General features: G+C 42.4%; 2 protein-coding genes across 4 annotated transcripts in view; one reads left to right on the plus strand and one right to left on the minus strand.

Moving 5' to 3' along the window:
- Positions 1-5,396: 5,396 nt before the first annotated feature.
- LOC138832809 (sterile alpha motif domain-containing protein 1-like) lies at positions 5,397-6,224 on the minus strand. Its single transcript, XM_070030935.1, has one exon. It carries the CDS (start codon positions 6,222-6,224, stop codon positions 5,397-5,399), a length of 828 nt encoding a protein of 275 aa, XP_069887036.1.
- The window catches only part of Arhgef28 (Rho guanine nucleotide exchange factor 28), a 274,202-nt gene continuing 264,574 nt past the window's right edge, over positions 5,859-15,486 (plus strand). The window contains exon 1 of one of the 3 annotated variants that reach the window (XM_070031346.1): positions 5,859-5,997. The gene's annotated coding sequence lies outside the window, so the exon portion shown is untranslated. The remainder of the gene's footprint in view (positions 5,998-15,486) is intronic. The other 2 variants (XM_070031344.1, XM_070031345.1) reach the window with 2 other exon arrangements.

The following is a 15,486-nucleotide window of genomic DNA, read 5'->3' on the forward strand; positions in this document are numbered from 1 at the left end:
TCTTCAACTTAGGCTATTGAAAAATTCTGGGATAATTGGGGGGGGGCAAGATTCCAGATTTATTCTTGAATTATATATTATGAGCCCTCAAATATATTTGAATAAGGTTTTTTAAAGCTTCGTTGAAATATTTTTAAGTTTTTTAAGGGGGGAAGGGAATTGATCCAGACCCATTTTATTTATAGATTTTCCTGTCTTGTCCCTTCCTCTGCCTGCCCTTTGTAAATACAAAAACAGGATCTTGATCCTCTGTAGTGAGTAATAGCAGCCCAGAGCTACACGAGCCTTTTGCAGCTGGTATATGACATCACACACAAATAGGAGAGCCTTAGTCTCACCCTGCCATGTTCCCAGGAGTCTTCATATAATTACAGTCGTGTGACAGCTACACACCCATTATTTCCACACCTGTCACCGCTGACTAGTTATGCCACTTTAAAGTGGTGATAGTATCTCCACGATTAATTCTATTTTTAAGGGCTTTTATTATATAACAGTGCAAATGTGCTTTAGGTTGGGATTGAACATGCGCATTTCAGTTTTCACAGGTGTAAGGTGTTTGCAGGTAGGAGGGGCCTGGAGAAAGGGTGGCTATTGAGTTGTGTTGTCCTATATTCTACACTCCAGCACTCTCCTGGAGTTCTTGGGAATAAAACTGTTGATATAGTCTATCTATCTATCTATCTATATCTATATCTATATATCTATATCTATATATTGCCCTTTGAGGCAATCTACTTGGGTATTCTTGTATTTATGCCCTGTAGATTAAAAAGGGGTTTTGGGCCAGCTTAAAAATGAAGAAGTTGGCTACAATTGAAAGTCACTTGAAGTCATTTTGGCAAGAAAAATAAAACGATATAAACAACCATCTTTTGAGATGAATTGTTTTGGAAAACAGTCTTGAGGAAGTTCTGCTGTTCCTTGGCTAGATCAAGCCTAGGATTTATGGGCTCTTCACAGTGAGAATGTTCTGGTTGTCTTGAGCAGAGAAAAGTTGGATTCCTGGATATTTTGGTTTGGGATGTTTAGAAGAGTAGGGCTGAACATAGTGTTTCTTGCCTGTAATCCCACCTACATGGTAGGCAGAGATAGGAGGAACATTGTCCAAACGCATCCCGGGCAAAAGCAGGTGATCCCATCTTGAAAATCAAACTAAAGCAAAAAGAATGGGGGAATGGGGTGGGGTGCGTTGTGACTCAGCTGTAGAACATCCGCCTAGCAAATGTGTTGTCCTGAATTCACACCCAAGTATCCTTGGAAAAAATAAAAAAGGGAAGAGTAACTTTATAGTTACGGATAACTTAACAATTGGAAAGAAAAAAAAATACACTGAACTACAGTCTAAATACCTCCAAACAACCCCTGCATTTCAAGGTGTCTAGGAATGGCTGATCTTATTGTCAAAAGAGGAATGATGAGTTTTTCTACCTGCTGTGCAATAGCAACCTGTTGAGGACTCAATTTGTGGCTAGTACAATGAAATACTAAGTGTGTGTGTGTGTGTGTGTGTGTGTGTGTGTGTGTGTGTGTGTGTGTGTGTGTGTGTGTGTGTGTGTTTGAGCTTGAACTCAGGGCCTGGGTACTGTCCCTGAGCTTTTTAACTCAAAGCTAGCAATCTACTACTTGACAGTTCCACTTCTAACTTTTTGGTGGTTAATTGGATGTAAGCATCTCATAGACTTTCCTGCCAGGGTTGGCTTTGGATTGTGACCTTCTGATCTCAGCCTTTTGAGTAGTTAGGATAACAGGCATGAGCCACTGGTGCCTGGCAAGATACTTCCTCCTTCTCCTCCTCTTTCTTCTCTTCTTTCTCCTTCTCCTATTCTTTCTTCTTATGTGATAGTGGGGCTTGAGCTCAGGGCCTTGTCTTACTCTGTTACGTTTGCTTGGCTGGCACTCTACTACTTGAGTAATAACAAAAGCCCAGCTTTTTACTGTTTATTTTGGAAATTGAGCCTAGCAATTTTTTTTTTGTCTTAGCTGTCTTTGAACTGAGATCTTCCAGATCTCAGCCTGTAATCTTTCAGATTACAGTCATGAGCCACCAGCACCCAGCTAATTTTATTTACTTTTGTGAATTTAAATTGAGTATGTTTTGTTACAGTCACTATCTTAATAGCAACAAAGACAATGCTTATTGACCAGAAATGACTTACATCTCAGTTTGTAGGAAATGATTAAAATTGGATTCAAAATTTCCTTCATGTAAGATGCAATCTCATTATTATATTTTCTGTTTTCAGAGAGAATGCTCTGAGAAGTTTCAAACATGTGGTTCTGGAACCAATGAATTAAAAAAATAGGCCTACCAGGAGGCCAATGTTACAGTGTCTGTCTTGAATTTCTGCTATTCTGGTGCTCTGTTACTTTGGTGCTCAGAGTCTGGTCCACACCAGTGGCCTGAATGTCCCCTGAAGTCCATTAGAAATGCACCATTTCATCCTCCTTCTGATGCTGTCAAATGCTTTGTTCCAACCAATCGCTGATTGGTTGAATTTGTACACATGTGACACTTAAGCCCTATTCACCTGAGACATGGACCACATTGTTGTACTCGTAGTAGAAATAGACAATTCGCTTAACTTCCTGTAATGAGGGCTGGACCTTGTCCTGAAAGGGCAACAAATTCAGTTCCTATAGTCCAGCTGCTCCCAACTTTGACTCAACATTTGAATCACCTGGGAAGCTGTTAAAAAATATCCATGCCAATTGAACAACTGTAGAACTACTTAAAGGCTATCAGTGCCTCAGCGGAATCCCCTGGAGATTCTGATATAATTGCTCTGGTGTGGGGATCTGAGGATCAGGTTTTGAAAAAGCTGCCAGGTAGTGCTAATGTGTAGCCAGAATGAGAACTACAGTGAGCCTTTCCCCACAAGATTTGTTCCCTGATTATGATCACGCTGGCCTCTTTTCTCCATCTTTCCCAACCTCTAACAGAGCAAGCAAGTATGATGTCTTTGCCTTAAAGTCAGATGTGCTTTATTAATTACCTCAGAGGTTGGAAATCAGATGTGCTTTATTAATTACCTTAGAGGTTAACTGGTACCATAGTCCTGAATCCTTATTGGTAGCCTGTCAGTTATCCCATTTTCACAGTGATAATAAATAGTCCTCTGTGCCCATTTTACAGCCAAGGGAATGAAAGCCTGGAAAGGTTGGATCTTTCTTAAAGGACATCATATTTCTATTTCCAAAGTTTTCCCCTATTCACACTAAATCAACCATCTCCTAATATACTTTTATTTAAAAAATAGAAGTATAGTAATTGTTAATGCATATGGCCAAACATCAGTCTTAAGATATTCATTTTTTTAAGAATTATCAACAAGGGAAATAGAGTAAAAGGTAGAAAATAATGAAATGATAGTATCTGGATGGATTATAATCCATTAAAATTTGAAGATTGTGATATACCTTTTCCATCCTGCAAAAAATGAAGTGGTAGTTTAATTAAAAAAGTAGGCCGGGTGCCAGTGGCTCATGCCTGTAATCCTAGCTACTCAGGAGGCTGAGATCAAAGCCAGCCAGAGCAGGAAAGTCCTTGAGACTCTTATCACCAGGAAACTATTAGTGATACTGTGGCTCAAAGTGATAGAGTGTTAGCCCTGGGCACAAAGAAGCCCAGGGACAAAGCCTAAACCCTGAGATTAAGCCTCACAACCAACAACATTAATATTGCTGGGTGTGGTAGGTGATCCATGACTGAAATCCAAACACTTGGAAGACTGGGACAGGAGAATTGTGAGGTCTAGTGTAGCCTGGACTACAAAACTAAAAACAAAAGAACAAGACCCAAACCCCTAGCATCAATAGTGCTGTGCTAGGATGTGGAGATTACCACAGTAAGGGGTAGTTTTTCTCCTTGAAATGGCAATAGAGGCAAGGTAATCACCCTGAATATGACAAGTAAGTAAACTTGATGCTTCCTCAAAGTTCAGAGGTGGCAGAAAACAGAACAATGGAGAAACGATTCATGGAGGAGGTCTGTCTGGACCAAAGTCTAAGGAAGGATGAATGGAGACTGAATTGCCAGACAAGACAGAGCTTGCTGGGACACTGACTTAATAACTCACTCACTAATACTCATCAGGAAGGTGGAATTTCCCCAGAACTGCCCTTCTGATTTCCTTGTCTGCGGACTGAGAAAACCTACAGATTTTTTGTCTGGTTTTGTCTGAATTCTAAGCAAATGCCATGCTAGCCAAGCTCAGTGTGATCTGTGTTGATTGGTGTCTAGGTGACCTATATCTACAGCAGTGAAATCAATCAGATGCAAAGGGTTATTTACACAAGGGACAGCTTCCTGCTTCAGGCAGTCACCGGCTTCTTTTAAGGCTGCTGGAGCACACTTTGCTTAATGTTTGAACCTGGAGAAGTTGAAAGCCAAGTCCTTATTTAAATATTGATCAAACTCAGTGCTTGAGAAGGCAAGAAAACAGCAGCTAGCACGATTGTATGTCCCTGACACCGATGGGGGAGTCACAAGGACTCATTTTTGCCAGTTTGTTTCTTTGTAGTAAACTTAGAAGTACCTGCTTATAACATTTGGTCCTCTCGCCCTATCTTTTTTTTTTTTTTTCTCTATCCTATCTGTAAGACAGAATTAATGAGAAAAAAAAAAAGGTGGTGGTGGGTGGGGAAACAAGGAATCAAATGGGAAAGAGGAGAACAAAAGAGGCCTATAACACCTGGAGGACCTTTTTGCTCACCTGTTTGAAAACCATTTTTGTCTGGTGTGTTGATTCAATTCCTCTCCAGTAAATGTTGGACATACAGTTTTTATGTTGGAGAGGAATATTATTGCGTTTTTTCTTTAAATCTTAAGAACCTTAAAGTGCTGGTATGAGACACAGAATTCTTTTGGAATCGGCCCAGAGTCAAGAATGCCATGCCAGTATCAAGGGCTCTTCAGTAAGGAAGAAAGGTGAACCTGCCTTGGCACCGAGCTATGAACTTTAGCCAGAAGATGGGTCTTTTCTTGCTAACGTGTCCTTCCTACGGTTCTGAATTGGCAACGAGGCTTGGTGACAGGCGATGGAGATTGCTCCTTTGTTCCTGGGGCTACATCCTGGTCCTGAAGTCAGCCGGTCTTCTCCAAAGGTCATTTTACCTTGAAAGCTGCAAAAATCATATGAATTCCTTTTCTTTTGAGGTCCTAAACTTGGTCGGGGTGGTGGTGGCGGTGGCAGATGCGTTTAAAGTGGACAAGCCTATTGGAGGATATGGAAGTGGCGAATGGTATTCCTACATTTTTGAATGATACCTACTTGTAGCATGAAGACCAAGGGAACCATAGCTTGCCAAGCCCTTGGCTCGAGGAACATCATGCATTAAGAGGGCGTCTGCTGCTTTTAAAATAATACTTCCTATTGTAATCGACCTGGGCCGTCTTATGCCCCGGGCTGAGGACAGCCCGAGCCTCCCTCCAGCCTGGCACAGCTCCTTCCTGTGGCGGCGCCGAGGCGCGGGGGCTCCCTGGGGCGCGCGGACGCCGCCGCTGGGGTGCGCGCTGCCCACTCCCCGTCCCCCCCTCTCGCCCCTCCGTGTTCCTGCAGGTCCGCGCCGGGCCCCGTGGGTCCCCGGGGGCTCGGGGATCGGAAAGCCGAGGCGGGCAGGCCGCGGAGGGCGGGGGGCGGGCGCGCGGCGCGGAGTCGGGGCCGGTTCAGGTTTCCTCCCGCAGCGGGAGCGCCCGGGGCGCGGCGGGGGGGCGGGGGGAGGTGCGCCTCGCCCGGTGACGCGGCGGCTCCGAGTCCCGCTGCCCGTGGCCGCGGGGGCGGCACCAGGGCGGGCACCGCCCGCGGGCCGGGGAGCCGCGGCTCCGCCCCCTCCGCCCGGCCCCCGCAGGGCCGCCGCCGGGCGTCGGCAGCTCGGGCAGAGGCTTGCCTGCTGCGGGCGGCGGCGGCGGGCCGGGGGCGCGAGCCGGGCGCCCGCAGGCAGGCCACGGGGACAGCGCCTCGCTGGGGCTCCGGAGGTCGCGGGCCGCAGCTCCAGGTAAAAGCCCGGTGGGTGGGCGGGGGTGCGTCCCTTTCCCGGGAAAAGTTTGCCCACCTGTTCGCCGGAGGGCGGGGGTGGGGTGGGGGACACTTGCTCCGGGGTGGCCGAGCCTGCAGCGGCCCTCGGAGGTGAGTGCACACGGCGCCCTCGCCGCCCCTCGGGGGCCCACCGCGGCCACTGCGGCCCCGGGGCTGCGCGGTCCCGCGCGGAGGCGGCAGCTGCATGGCGCGGCCCGGCCGGGAGCGCACGGAGGCGTCCGCCGCCCCCTCTCGGGTTACAGGGCATTAGGGTCCGGGGGGTGGAGGGAAGCCCGGCCCGAGTCTTTGGGGATCGGGAGAAATCAATGTCGCTCCTGTGGTGGTGAAGAGAGAAAGCTTGAAAGCGGAAGGTCCCTCCTCTTCTCACCTGTGTGAGCCTTTAGGACTCAGGGTGATTAGAGGGACCCCCAGAGTGCCGCTCAAGGAAGAGCTCAGGACACGAGCAGTACCGTCTACTTCGTGTGCAAACACTTGCTGCGAGGTTTCACCCCCACCCCGCTACAGTTGGGTCCTGGGACCTGAGCTGCGGGCCTGCGCGCTGTCCCTTTGCTCAAGGATGGTGCTCCACCACTTGAGCCACAGCTCCATTGATGGCTTTTTTGATTCATTAGAGATATAAGCCTCCTGGACTTTTCCTGCCCAGGTTGACTTCCAACCACCATCCCCAGGACGCAGCCTCCTGAGTAGTTTAGGATTACAGGCGTGAGTCACCAGCGCTGGGCTACTTGTTGCGTTTAAAAAAGCATCTGTGGTTATCTTGATGGTCTAGGGCTGTTCAGAATTCGAGAACGCCTTGAGCTTATGCTGTGCCTCTGTTTTTCCCTGGACTCGTTGGGATGCAGGTGTAAGCGTCGTGACAGTCCCGTGCTGGGTGGAAAAGGCATTCTCTTTTGTCCACATCCCTGTGGAAACTGGGTCCAGGAAACCCAGCTTTGGTTTCCCAGACACCAGTCAGATTTCCACTTTTGGAGTCCCACAGGTCCTTCCTATTGGCCACAGCTGGTGGACTGAGAAAGAAAAGCAACATCTGTGTTTGCAAGCTTTTCCCTCTCTGACCCGTGTCTGGGTTGCAGGGTCTTCAGAGCTGAATTACAGAGGTCCACAACTGAAATTGGGCTAGAAATACAGTCTATAAAGAACTGGTCATTTGAGGTCCTTTGTGTCCTCTGCTTTTCAGAAACTTGCCCTTTTGTATTCCCAGGCCTTCAAGCTGTCTCAGGAAATGAAATCCTATTCTCACAGCAAAAACAAACCTAATACTTGTTCACTGTGCACATAGCAATCCAAGCAGTGATAACTTCACCTGGCCAGGCATCCATACATCCGCAGTGGGTTTTCATATAAAGGTTGTTCAAGAAAACAGATTTTGCTGTTGACAAGAAGTCAAGCTAACCCTTTTGGAATACTGGGAGGAATAGAGTATTTCAATGTAATTGTTCTGATGTAGAGTATATGTGATTATGTAAGTGCTCATATTTAGATTTAATAGCATTGGATAGCAGACTGGATATGCTGAATGATATTGTAGACTAAGGCACAGGGTTAACGAGGGAAGATAGGATTCAAATGAGTCTCCTGGCAGTTGGGAGAATGGAGAACAGAGAATCAGTGTTTGTCTTACTTTGAATTTTTTTCCCTCTTATCTAAATCACCTAATCTGCCCAATCAAGAACAAGTTATGTAACAAGTATGTCATTAGACCTTCCTCTGAAGTGCCGTCTGTCCTCTATGTTCAGAAACACTTAAAGGTAAAGAAGGAAATCAGAGTTGGTTGCTAAAATCAGAGTTGGTTCCATAAAATTTTGTCAGGGAATCTGGTAGGGTTTCACAGCTTTTTTTTTTTTTTTGGTCAATTATGTACTGCAGAAGTTTGGAATATTTTCTTATTGTGTTATAAGAAACTATTCTTGTGGCTAAGACTTAAATGGGGCAGGAATTTCAGGTGAGCTCTGATACATGACCTTCTTTAATATGCCATGTGAGAAAAGGAGTTTGATTCCTAAGTAGGAATTAAAGCAAATAGCAGAATATACTGTTACTTTCATATTAAGCATTTTGTACAGAATTGTTTACCACTACATTGGTACTTATAGCTCTAACTTCAATATCTGCCAGGGTTTGTGGGCTAAGTGCGACTCCCAAGAAAATAAGGTTCTTCACAGAAATGTTGCAAAACCCTTTTCTACAAGGGAATAGATAGGATAGTATTGAATGGAGCCTAAATTACTTACAAACTCCCAGAGTGACCATAATTTTATTATGCATTAATACACTGGTTAGAAAAGACAGATCTGGTTTATGTAGGCTTTGTCTTATTACATTTGTATTTATGTTGCTTTTAGTGGAACAGAGTATTATGGGATTTTTTTTCCTCTGTGATCTTAAATAAGATTTGTTATGTAGAAGTACATCGTGTTGGGGAACTCCTACTAAGTGTGCTAAATTAAAAGCAGCATTTGAAATGCACCAAATTCAGGGAATTTTACCAGGTTAACATTGTACTGTAAATATTAGGCCACCCTGTAGGGCTTCAGTCCAGCTTTCTTGTTTAGACAAAGTGAAGTTCTGTATCAGAGAGCACTTTTTCCTGAATGGATTGTACCTTGTCAGCTTGTGCTGTTGCTATGACTCTTTATAGTATTGAAAAGAAGTTCTCAGAAGCTCAGAGTAGTGCCATTTGCATTTTGACAGTTTCTGTCATAGAACTCTCTTTCTTTGAAGATGTTATTCATTTAAATCCAACAAATATTTTTTTCAGGTCCTACTGTATGCCTGGTATTGTTTTTGCTTTGATTCTCTGGGCTGTGGATTTCAGATCTAAGGTGACATCTTGCTGGTAGGATTTTTAGAATCTGTTGCATTTTCAAAGTGAACTTTTGCACACTCCACATTAGGGCACAGTCTGGTACAGTAGGTCACATAATACTTTCATGTGATAGTGCATCTTGTTAATGGACTCCCACTTTTCCCTTGAAATTTGATTTTGGGCACAATTTACTTATTTGTACAGTTATTGCTCCTGGACTTCTCCTGGATAAACAAGATGAGATGTGACATCATTTTTAGTAAGAAAGAAAGTGGAAAAGTAATATAATTGAATATTGAGCATCTGTTTCAGTATTGGTTTTGAACAGTTTTATCCAAAATGTTTTCAAATTAGCCTTTTACTTTTATTAATCTTTAGATTTTATTAATCTTTTTTATTAATCTTTTATCAATCTTGTGTTTTCGTTTAAGCTATGCCTCAGTTATTCATAATTTGAGGGTTATTTTTCATAGAAGGTTAACAAAATGAAATCCATTAAAATTGTAAAAAAAATACAAAAAGGGTGGGAGGGAGAATAAGAAAGAGTAATAGAGAGGGTGAACTTGATCATAGAACATTATAAGTATCTACAGAAATGCATACAGTGAAACTCCTTATACAATCGATATATGCTATTAAAATGTGAATAAAGAGAAAGATAAAAATAATGGTTCCTTGAAGAGGAGGAAGAGAAACTGTATTTAAATGAGAGCAGAGCAGGCAAAAGTGATCAATGGTCCTTTACCCCAGCATCGGTGTGTCTAGCATCTGGCTTACTCCCTGCCTGGCAAGGTCAGCCTTTGCTTGATTGCTGAGTGGGTGGTGCTTGAACTTAAAAAAAAATATATATATACTTAGATGCCAAGGTGCTGGGTACATTTCCATCAAATATGCACTGTTACTTTAATAAACAGCTACTTGTGGGCAGAGGCAGGAGAAGTTGAGCATGAGACTCTATATAAACTAAAAGCAAAAGGGCTGATAACATGACTCACCAAATATGAGACCCTGATTCAATCCTCAGTACCAAAAGGGAAAAAAAAGATGATTGAGATAGATTGTATATATTGGTGAAAGTTGTAGGTTTGCTCTTAAGTTTAGCATCAAGCACTGGTGACCACAACCCTGATGCTTAAAGTTTACTCCTTTTCTTCTGCCATTTTGAAATATAAAGAAATTACACTGATAAATTCTGACAAGGTACTGTGATCTTTCTGTACCTCAAGTTTTCCATTTATATATATATATATATATATATATGTTATTATTATTATTATTGTTGGTTGTGGGCTTGAACCCTGGGCCTGAGCACTGTCCCTGAGCTCTTTAGCTCAAGGTGAGCACGCTACCACTTGCGCCACAGCACCACTTCCAGTTTTCTGGTGGTTAATTGGAGATCAGTCTCATGAACGTTTCTGCCTAGGCTGGCTTTGAACCACAATCCTTAGATCTCAGCCTCCTGAGTAGCTAGGATTACTGGCATGAGCAATGGTGCCCGGCTATATATTATTTATATACATAATTTATATATTATATTACTATAATAACTTGATTTGTTGGATTGTCAATGAATGAATTTACAGAGACCCTTCCTAATTGTGCTTGCCATAGTAGGTGATAGAAAATAATGGTGGTTGTATTGACAGCAATGGCAGTGAAACATTTAAAAAGAGCTAAAAAAAAAAATAAACAGCAAAAAGAACAATCCATGAAATAAGTAGACAACTGAATTGAGCAGACAGTTTTCAGAAGAAATTTAAATGGCTAATAGATGCATGAAGAAATGCTCAACATCTTTAGCTTTAAAGGATATGTAAGTTAAGACTACACTAAGATTTCCTCTCGTCCCAGTTAGAATGATAGTCATCAAGAAAATGAAAATCAGGGTGGCTGAGAAGGTGGCTCAGTGGTAGAGCGCTTGCCTTGCATGCCTGAGACCCTCAGTTCGATTCCTCAGCACCACATAGCAAAAAGAAAAAAGCCAGAAGTGGCGCTGTGGCTCAAGGGTTAGAGCGCTAGCCTTGAGCTGAAGAGCTGAGGGACAGCGCCCAGGCCCAGAGTTCAGGCTCCACAACTGGACACCCCCCCCCCCCCAAAAAAAAGGAAAATGAAAATCAGCAAGGATGGAGGTGGGACAGGAATCTTTATACTCTGTTGGTGGGAATTGTAAACTAGTATAACCACTATGTACATCAGCATGGAGTTTCCCCAAAAGACTAAAAGTAGACCTTTCCTGTGACTCTGCCATAACACAGACATCTATCCAAAGGAGTGGGAATCAGTGGGAATGATACCTTCAAACCCATGTTTACTGAAGCAGTGTTCATAAGAGCCAAACTATGGAATTAGCCAGTGTATCTGACAACAAAGGAACAAATCAAGAAAATATGGTATGCATACACACATGTACATAATACACATGTAGGGATTCCATTTACATAATTGTATATGTATATATGACATATATGACCCATACATGTGGTACATAGGACATACATATAATGTGTTACACAGCCATAAAGAAAAATGCAATGCAATCATATCTTTTGCAGGAAAACGGATGGATTTGAAGAACATCCTGTTGAGAAAGACAAGCCAAGCTCAGAAAGCCAAAAAGTTTGTTTTTGCTCATCTGTGGGAACTAGATATAAAGGATATGTATGCATATTCATGGACACATACAAACACACGTATATATGTATGTATTTATGTGTCTGTACAATAAGCATATGTGTATGCTTATATGTACTTGTATGTGTATGTATATACATACTGATTTTATATGTATACACATAGAACACGATTCTCATTATGCTACCATTTAGGGGATGAGGAGAGAGAAGTAAAAAGAACAATGGAGTGTGAATGATTTGGAAATACCTTGTAACCATGTATGGAGATGGCATAAAGAATCTCTCAGTGCAAGCTGTTGATCAGTAGGGGGTTGCATGAATATGAAAGAGAAAGCAAGAGATAATTGCTCTGATTAAGTTATAATAGTGTATGCACATCTGAAATACCATGGTAAAAACCATTGCTACAATTCATAAACACTTAACTAAAATGAAAGAAATGTAAACCATCTCCCTTTGGGGACCAAGTATCAGCAGGAGTGGGGAGGGTGAACAGAGAAGGTATGTGAGGGTGAATATGGTCGATGGACTTTTTTGCGTATATGAAAATAGAACGATGAAATCTCCTGAAATTGTTTAGAAGGGGGATGGTGGGTGGAGGACAGTGAGAAGGGGTGGATTTGATCAGGATACACCGTATGTGTGAGTGGAAATGTCACAGTGAAACCCCCTACAACTAATATACGGTAATAAATCTTTAAAAATAGAAGAGTAGTATGGCTTAGGGGTGTATCTCAGTGGTAGAGAATGAGACCCTTCCTGGGTTTGGTCCCCTAACATTAAAAAAAAGTGGTTTTAGCCAGTTTCCTAGATTTTAGGAATCACCGAGATGTTAGTGTACCCCAGGGGAACAACTCACCTTTGGCTGAGGATCCAAGGTGGACATGGTTCCTTTGGTAACTTTCCAGTTTTGTGATACTGGGCAAATAAGAACCTTTTCTAGCTTCTATTTCTTTGTCTGGTAAGACAGAAAATAGTACACTTGACAGTCACTAAGGCCCTCTCAATGTTAACGTTCTGGACTATTATGAAATTTGAAAGTGCAGAGTATGTATGTCAGGTAACTGGTTCCTGTATTGGCCAATAGATCTAGGAATGCGCAGTCTGCTGGCTCAGCATTGTGCTTGCAGCACACAGTCAGTCATAAAATATTTGAACGGCTATTCCTGTTCTTATCTCACCTTACTTAGTAGACTCATCAAGTTGAAGGGACTCAGATTTATCTTTCTGGACTAAGTCCACAGAGATTGGAGACAAGAATGTTGTGATTCCATGAGCATGAGCCCTGGGGTTGCCCTGATCTCTAACTGCTGAGGAGCTACTTATGTGGAAGGCCAATTGAAGATAACTGAAAAGAAGGACAAATAAGTTGATTGCATCCTTAATTTCATGACCCAAGTAAGTTGTGGAGCCTAGGAAGTCTTGTTAAGGACTTCTAAGCATTCCGAGAATTGAGAGATTTTCATTGGGCTGCACAAATCAGACAATAATACTCTGTAGGTTTGCTGTGTGTCTGTGTTAGATTAGTGGAACTGAGGGTTATTTATTTTGAGCCCCTGAGAATTTCAAGCCTGCTTGTTTACTGGCACAACTTGTGCTCAGAATTTTCCAGGAGGAGGGGTCATTTTTTAGAAGAGGTGATATTGCTATATACCTGGGTTTGCTACTTTCCTGATCTTTAGATGTTTCTGGTAATCTATGGAAAAGCCCAATGTCTATGGTTTCTCACCTTGCTCTTTGATAGTCCTGATGTGTCAGCTGTCCCCTGCCCTCTCTTCCTGCAAACACTTCACATCCGTGAGCAGGACTAGTAACTGCTTTTGGCATACACTGTGAAGTTGGTCTCAGTATCTGTGGGTTTTGCTTCCTTGAGTTCAACAAATTAGGGACCTCAAAGTGACTGAATCATTATTCCCTTACCAATGATGCACGTAACACTTTATATTGTATGGGGTATTATAAGCAATCTAATCATGATTGGAAGTACCTGGGTGGATGTGTAGGTATTTGCAGGTACTACAGCATTTTTATGTGAGAAGATCATGTATGCATTTTGGTGTCCCCAAAACTCAGGAAATCAATATCCCACGGTTACTAAAGGGTGTCTGTCATTCCAACTCCTTTGACCTTGCTCATGTTAGGCCTCTCTTCCTCCTTAACTAATGCCTATTGTAAGCCTCAAAGTCCAGCTCAAATCACTCTTTTTGAAACCTTCAAGTAACTTAGTAGCAATTGAGATGCTTTCCCTTCTGAGTTTCTGTCATCCTACTGCTGATCCCTCTCATCAATCACATACCACCTGGCCTCTGCTTATTGTGAGTCTCAACTTTCCAGCCAGCGTCTAAGCTCACTGCTGGCAGGGACCCCCATTTAAACTATTTTGTAGGGAGCTTAAAGCAGAATATACATATATTGATTGGTTAATTAGTTGTTTGGCTAATTGTCATCTCAAGTCCTTCTAGTTTACAGCACCTCTGGGAAGAATAGTAGTGCAATGTTTAGTGTATCTCACGTGGATTGCATTAGAAAATTCTGGGATGCAGAGAAAGAAAGATCAAGATCACTTAGGAAATCGATGGCACATAACAAGGAGACTTTATGAACTTCTTTATGGGAGTTGTATCATTCTCTCTGGGGAAGTGAATGAAATTCTTGCTTGAAATCAGTGTCTGGATTGAGAGTACTGAACATTTTTATCTGGTATCTGGTGGACACATATTTCTCCTGTACAACAAACCCCTGATGAGCTGAACATTTTCTCCTTGAGTACTTAGAGTAATGAGGAATACATATCTAAAGATATTCCAGTTTGTCTTTGGTTTGCAAGTCCTCTACCGAATTTATCATGGCTCTGCTGCTTAGAGGCCATACTGGAAAATTTCTTTTCTTTGACATTCCCCCAGATTTTTGAAAATTAGTAAGATATTCTACCTTCAACCTTCCTTTAATGAGGTTGGAAAAGAGAGCTATCAAGTTCTTAAGCCCTTGTTAAGGGGCATGGTTTAAAATTCTTTCACCACCCTGAATTTTGAACATATTCCAATCTGCTAGATTTTTCTTAAAGTGTAGTTCTTCCAGATGCCACCTGTCAGATGGAGCACAGTGGAAGCATTCCAGCCCTGCTGAGAGCCCTGTTTTCTTGGGTAAGATTAGCAGCTACAAATCAGAGAGACTGGGAGACTCAGGACTCTGCCCCTACATACCTTGTATTGGACTAATCACCTCATCTTTCCATCTCAGTTTTGATCAATTTCTCTCATAGGATTGTTATAAGAATGTAATAAGCTAGGCTGTGTAAATTGCTTTATATAGCACTTAAGATGGAATAATTCCTGCCTAAACTAGGGTGTTACATTTGTGGTACTTCTTAGCTGCAATCTCGCTAGTTCACCATCATCTCAAATTACCAAGTTTCTTCTTTTATGTGTGGGTGCTGAGCCATGTCTCATTTATGGACTAGGGCAAGATTGCATTTGTAGTCCTGTGAATGTTTGTCTTTGATTTATTTTCCTACATATGATTACTTGTTCTAGCATTTAAAAATCTTTTACTTGTTTATAAGCTTATCATATTCAAGACCAATTTTAGTCTGCAAGGTTGTTATGTATTTAAAAAACGACTTTGTGGCCTGGGAAGGTGGCTCAGTGGTAAGGTGCTTGCCTTGTATGCATGAGGCCCTGGGTTCGATTCTTCAGCACCACATAAGCAGAAAAAGCTGGAAGTGGCATTATGCTCAAGTGGTAGAGCACTAGCCTTAAACTGAAGAGCTGAGGGACAGTGCTCAGGCCCATGACTGACAAAAAAAAAAAAAAAAGGGCTTTGTTATCTATGAGGTCTAGGGTAGGGTGATTTGGAGTGTCTATACAAACTTTACTTCAGATTGATATTCATCAGTTTTAAATAGGGTTGTTCAATACTTACTGCCTAGTTGTACCAGCATCTGATTCTTTTTTTTTTTTTTACAAAGGTGTTTCATTTTGATATTTATAACCATGCATATAGTGCCCCT

This window comes from Dipodomys merriami, unplaced genomic scaffold (assembly GCF_024711535.1).
Source record: "Dipodomys merriami isolate MVZ:Mamm:240054 unplaced genomic scaffold, mDipMer1.0.p SCAF_20, whole genome shotgun sequence".
Classification (NCBI taxonomy): Eukaryota; Metazoa; Chordata; class Mammalia; order Rodentia; family Heteromyidae; genus Dipodomys; species Dipodomys merriami.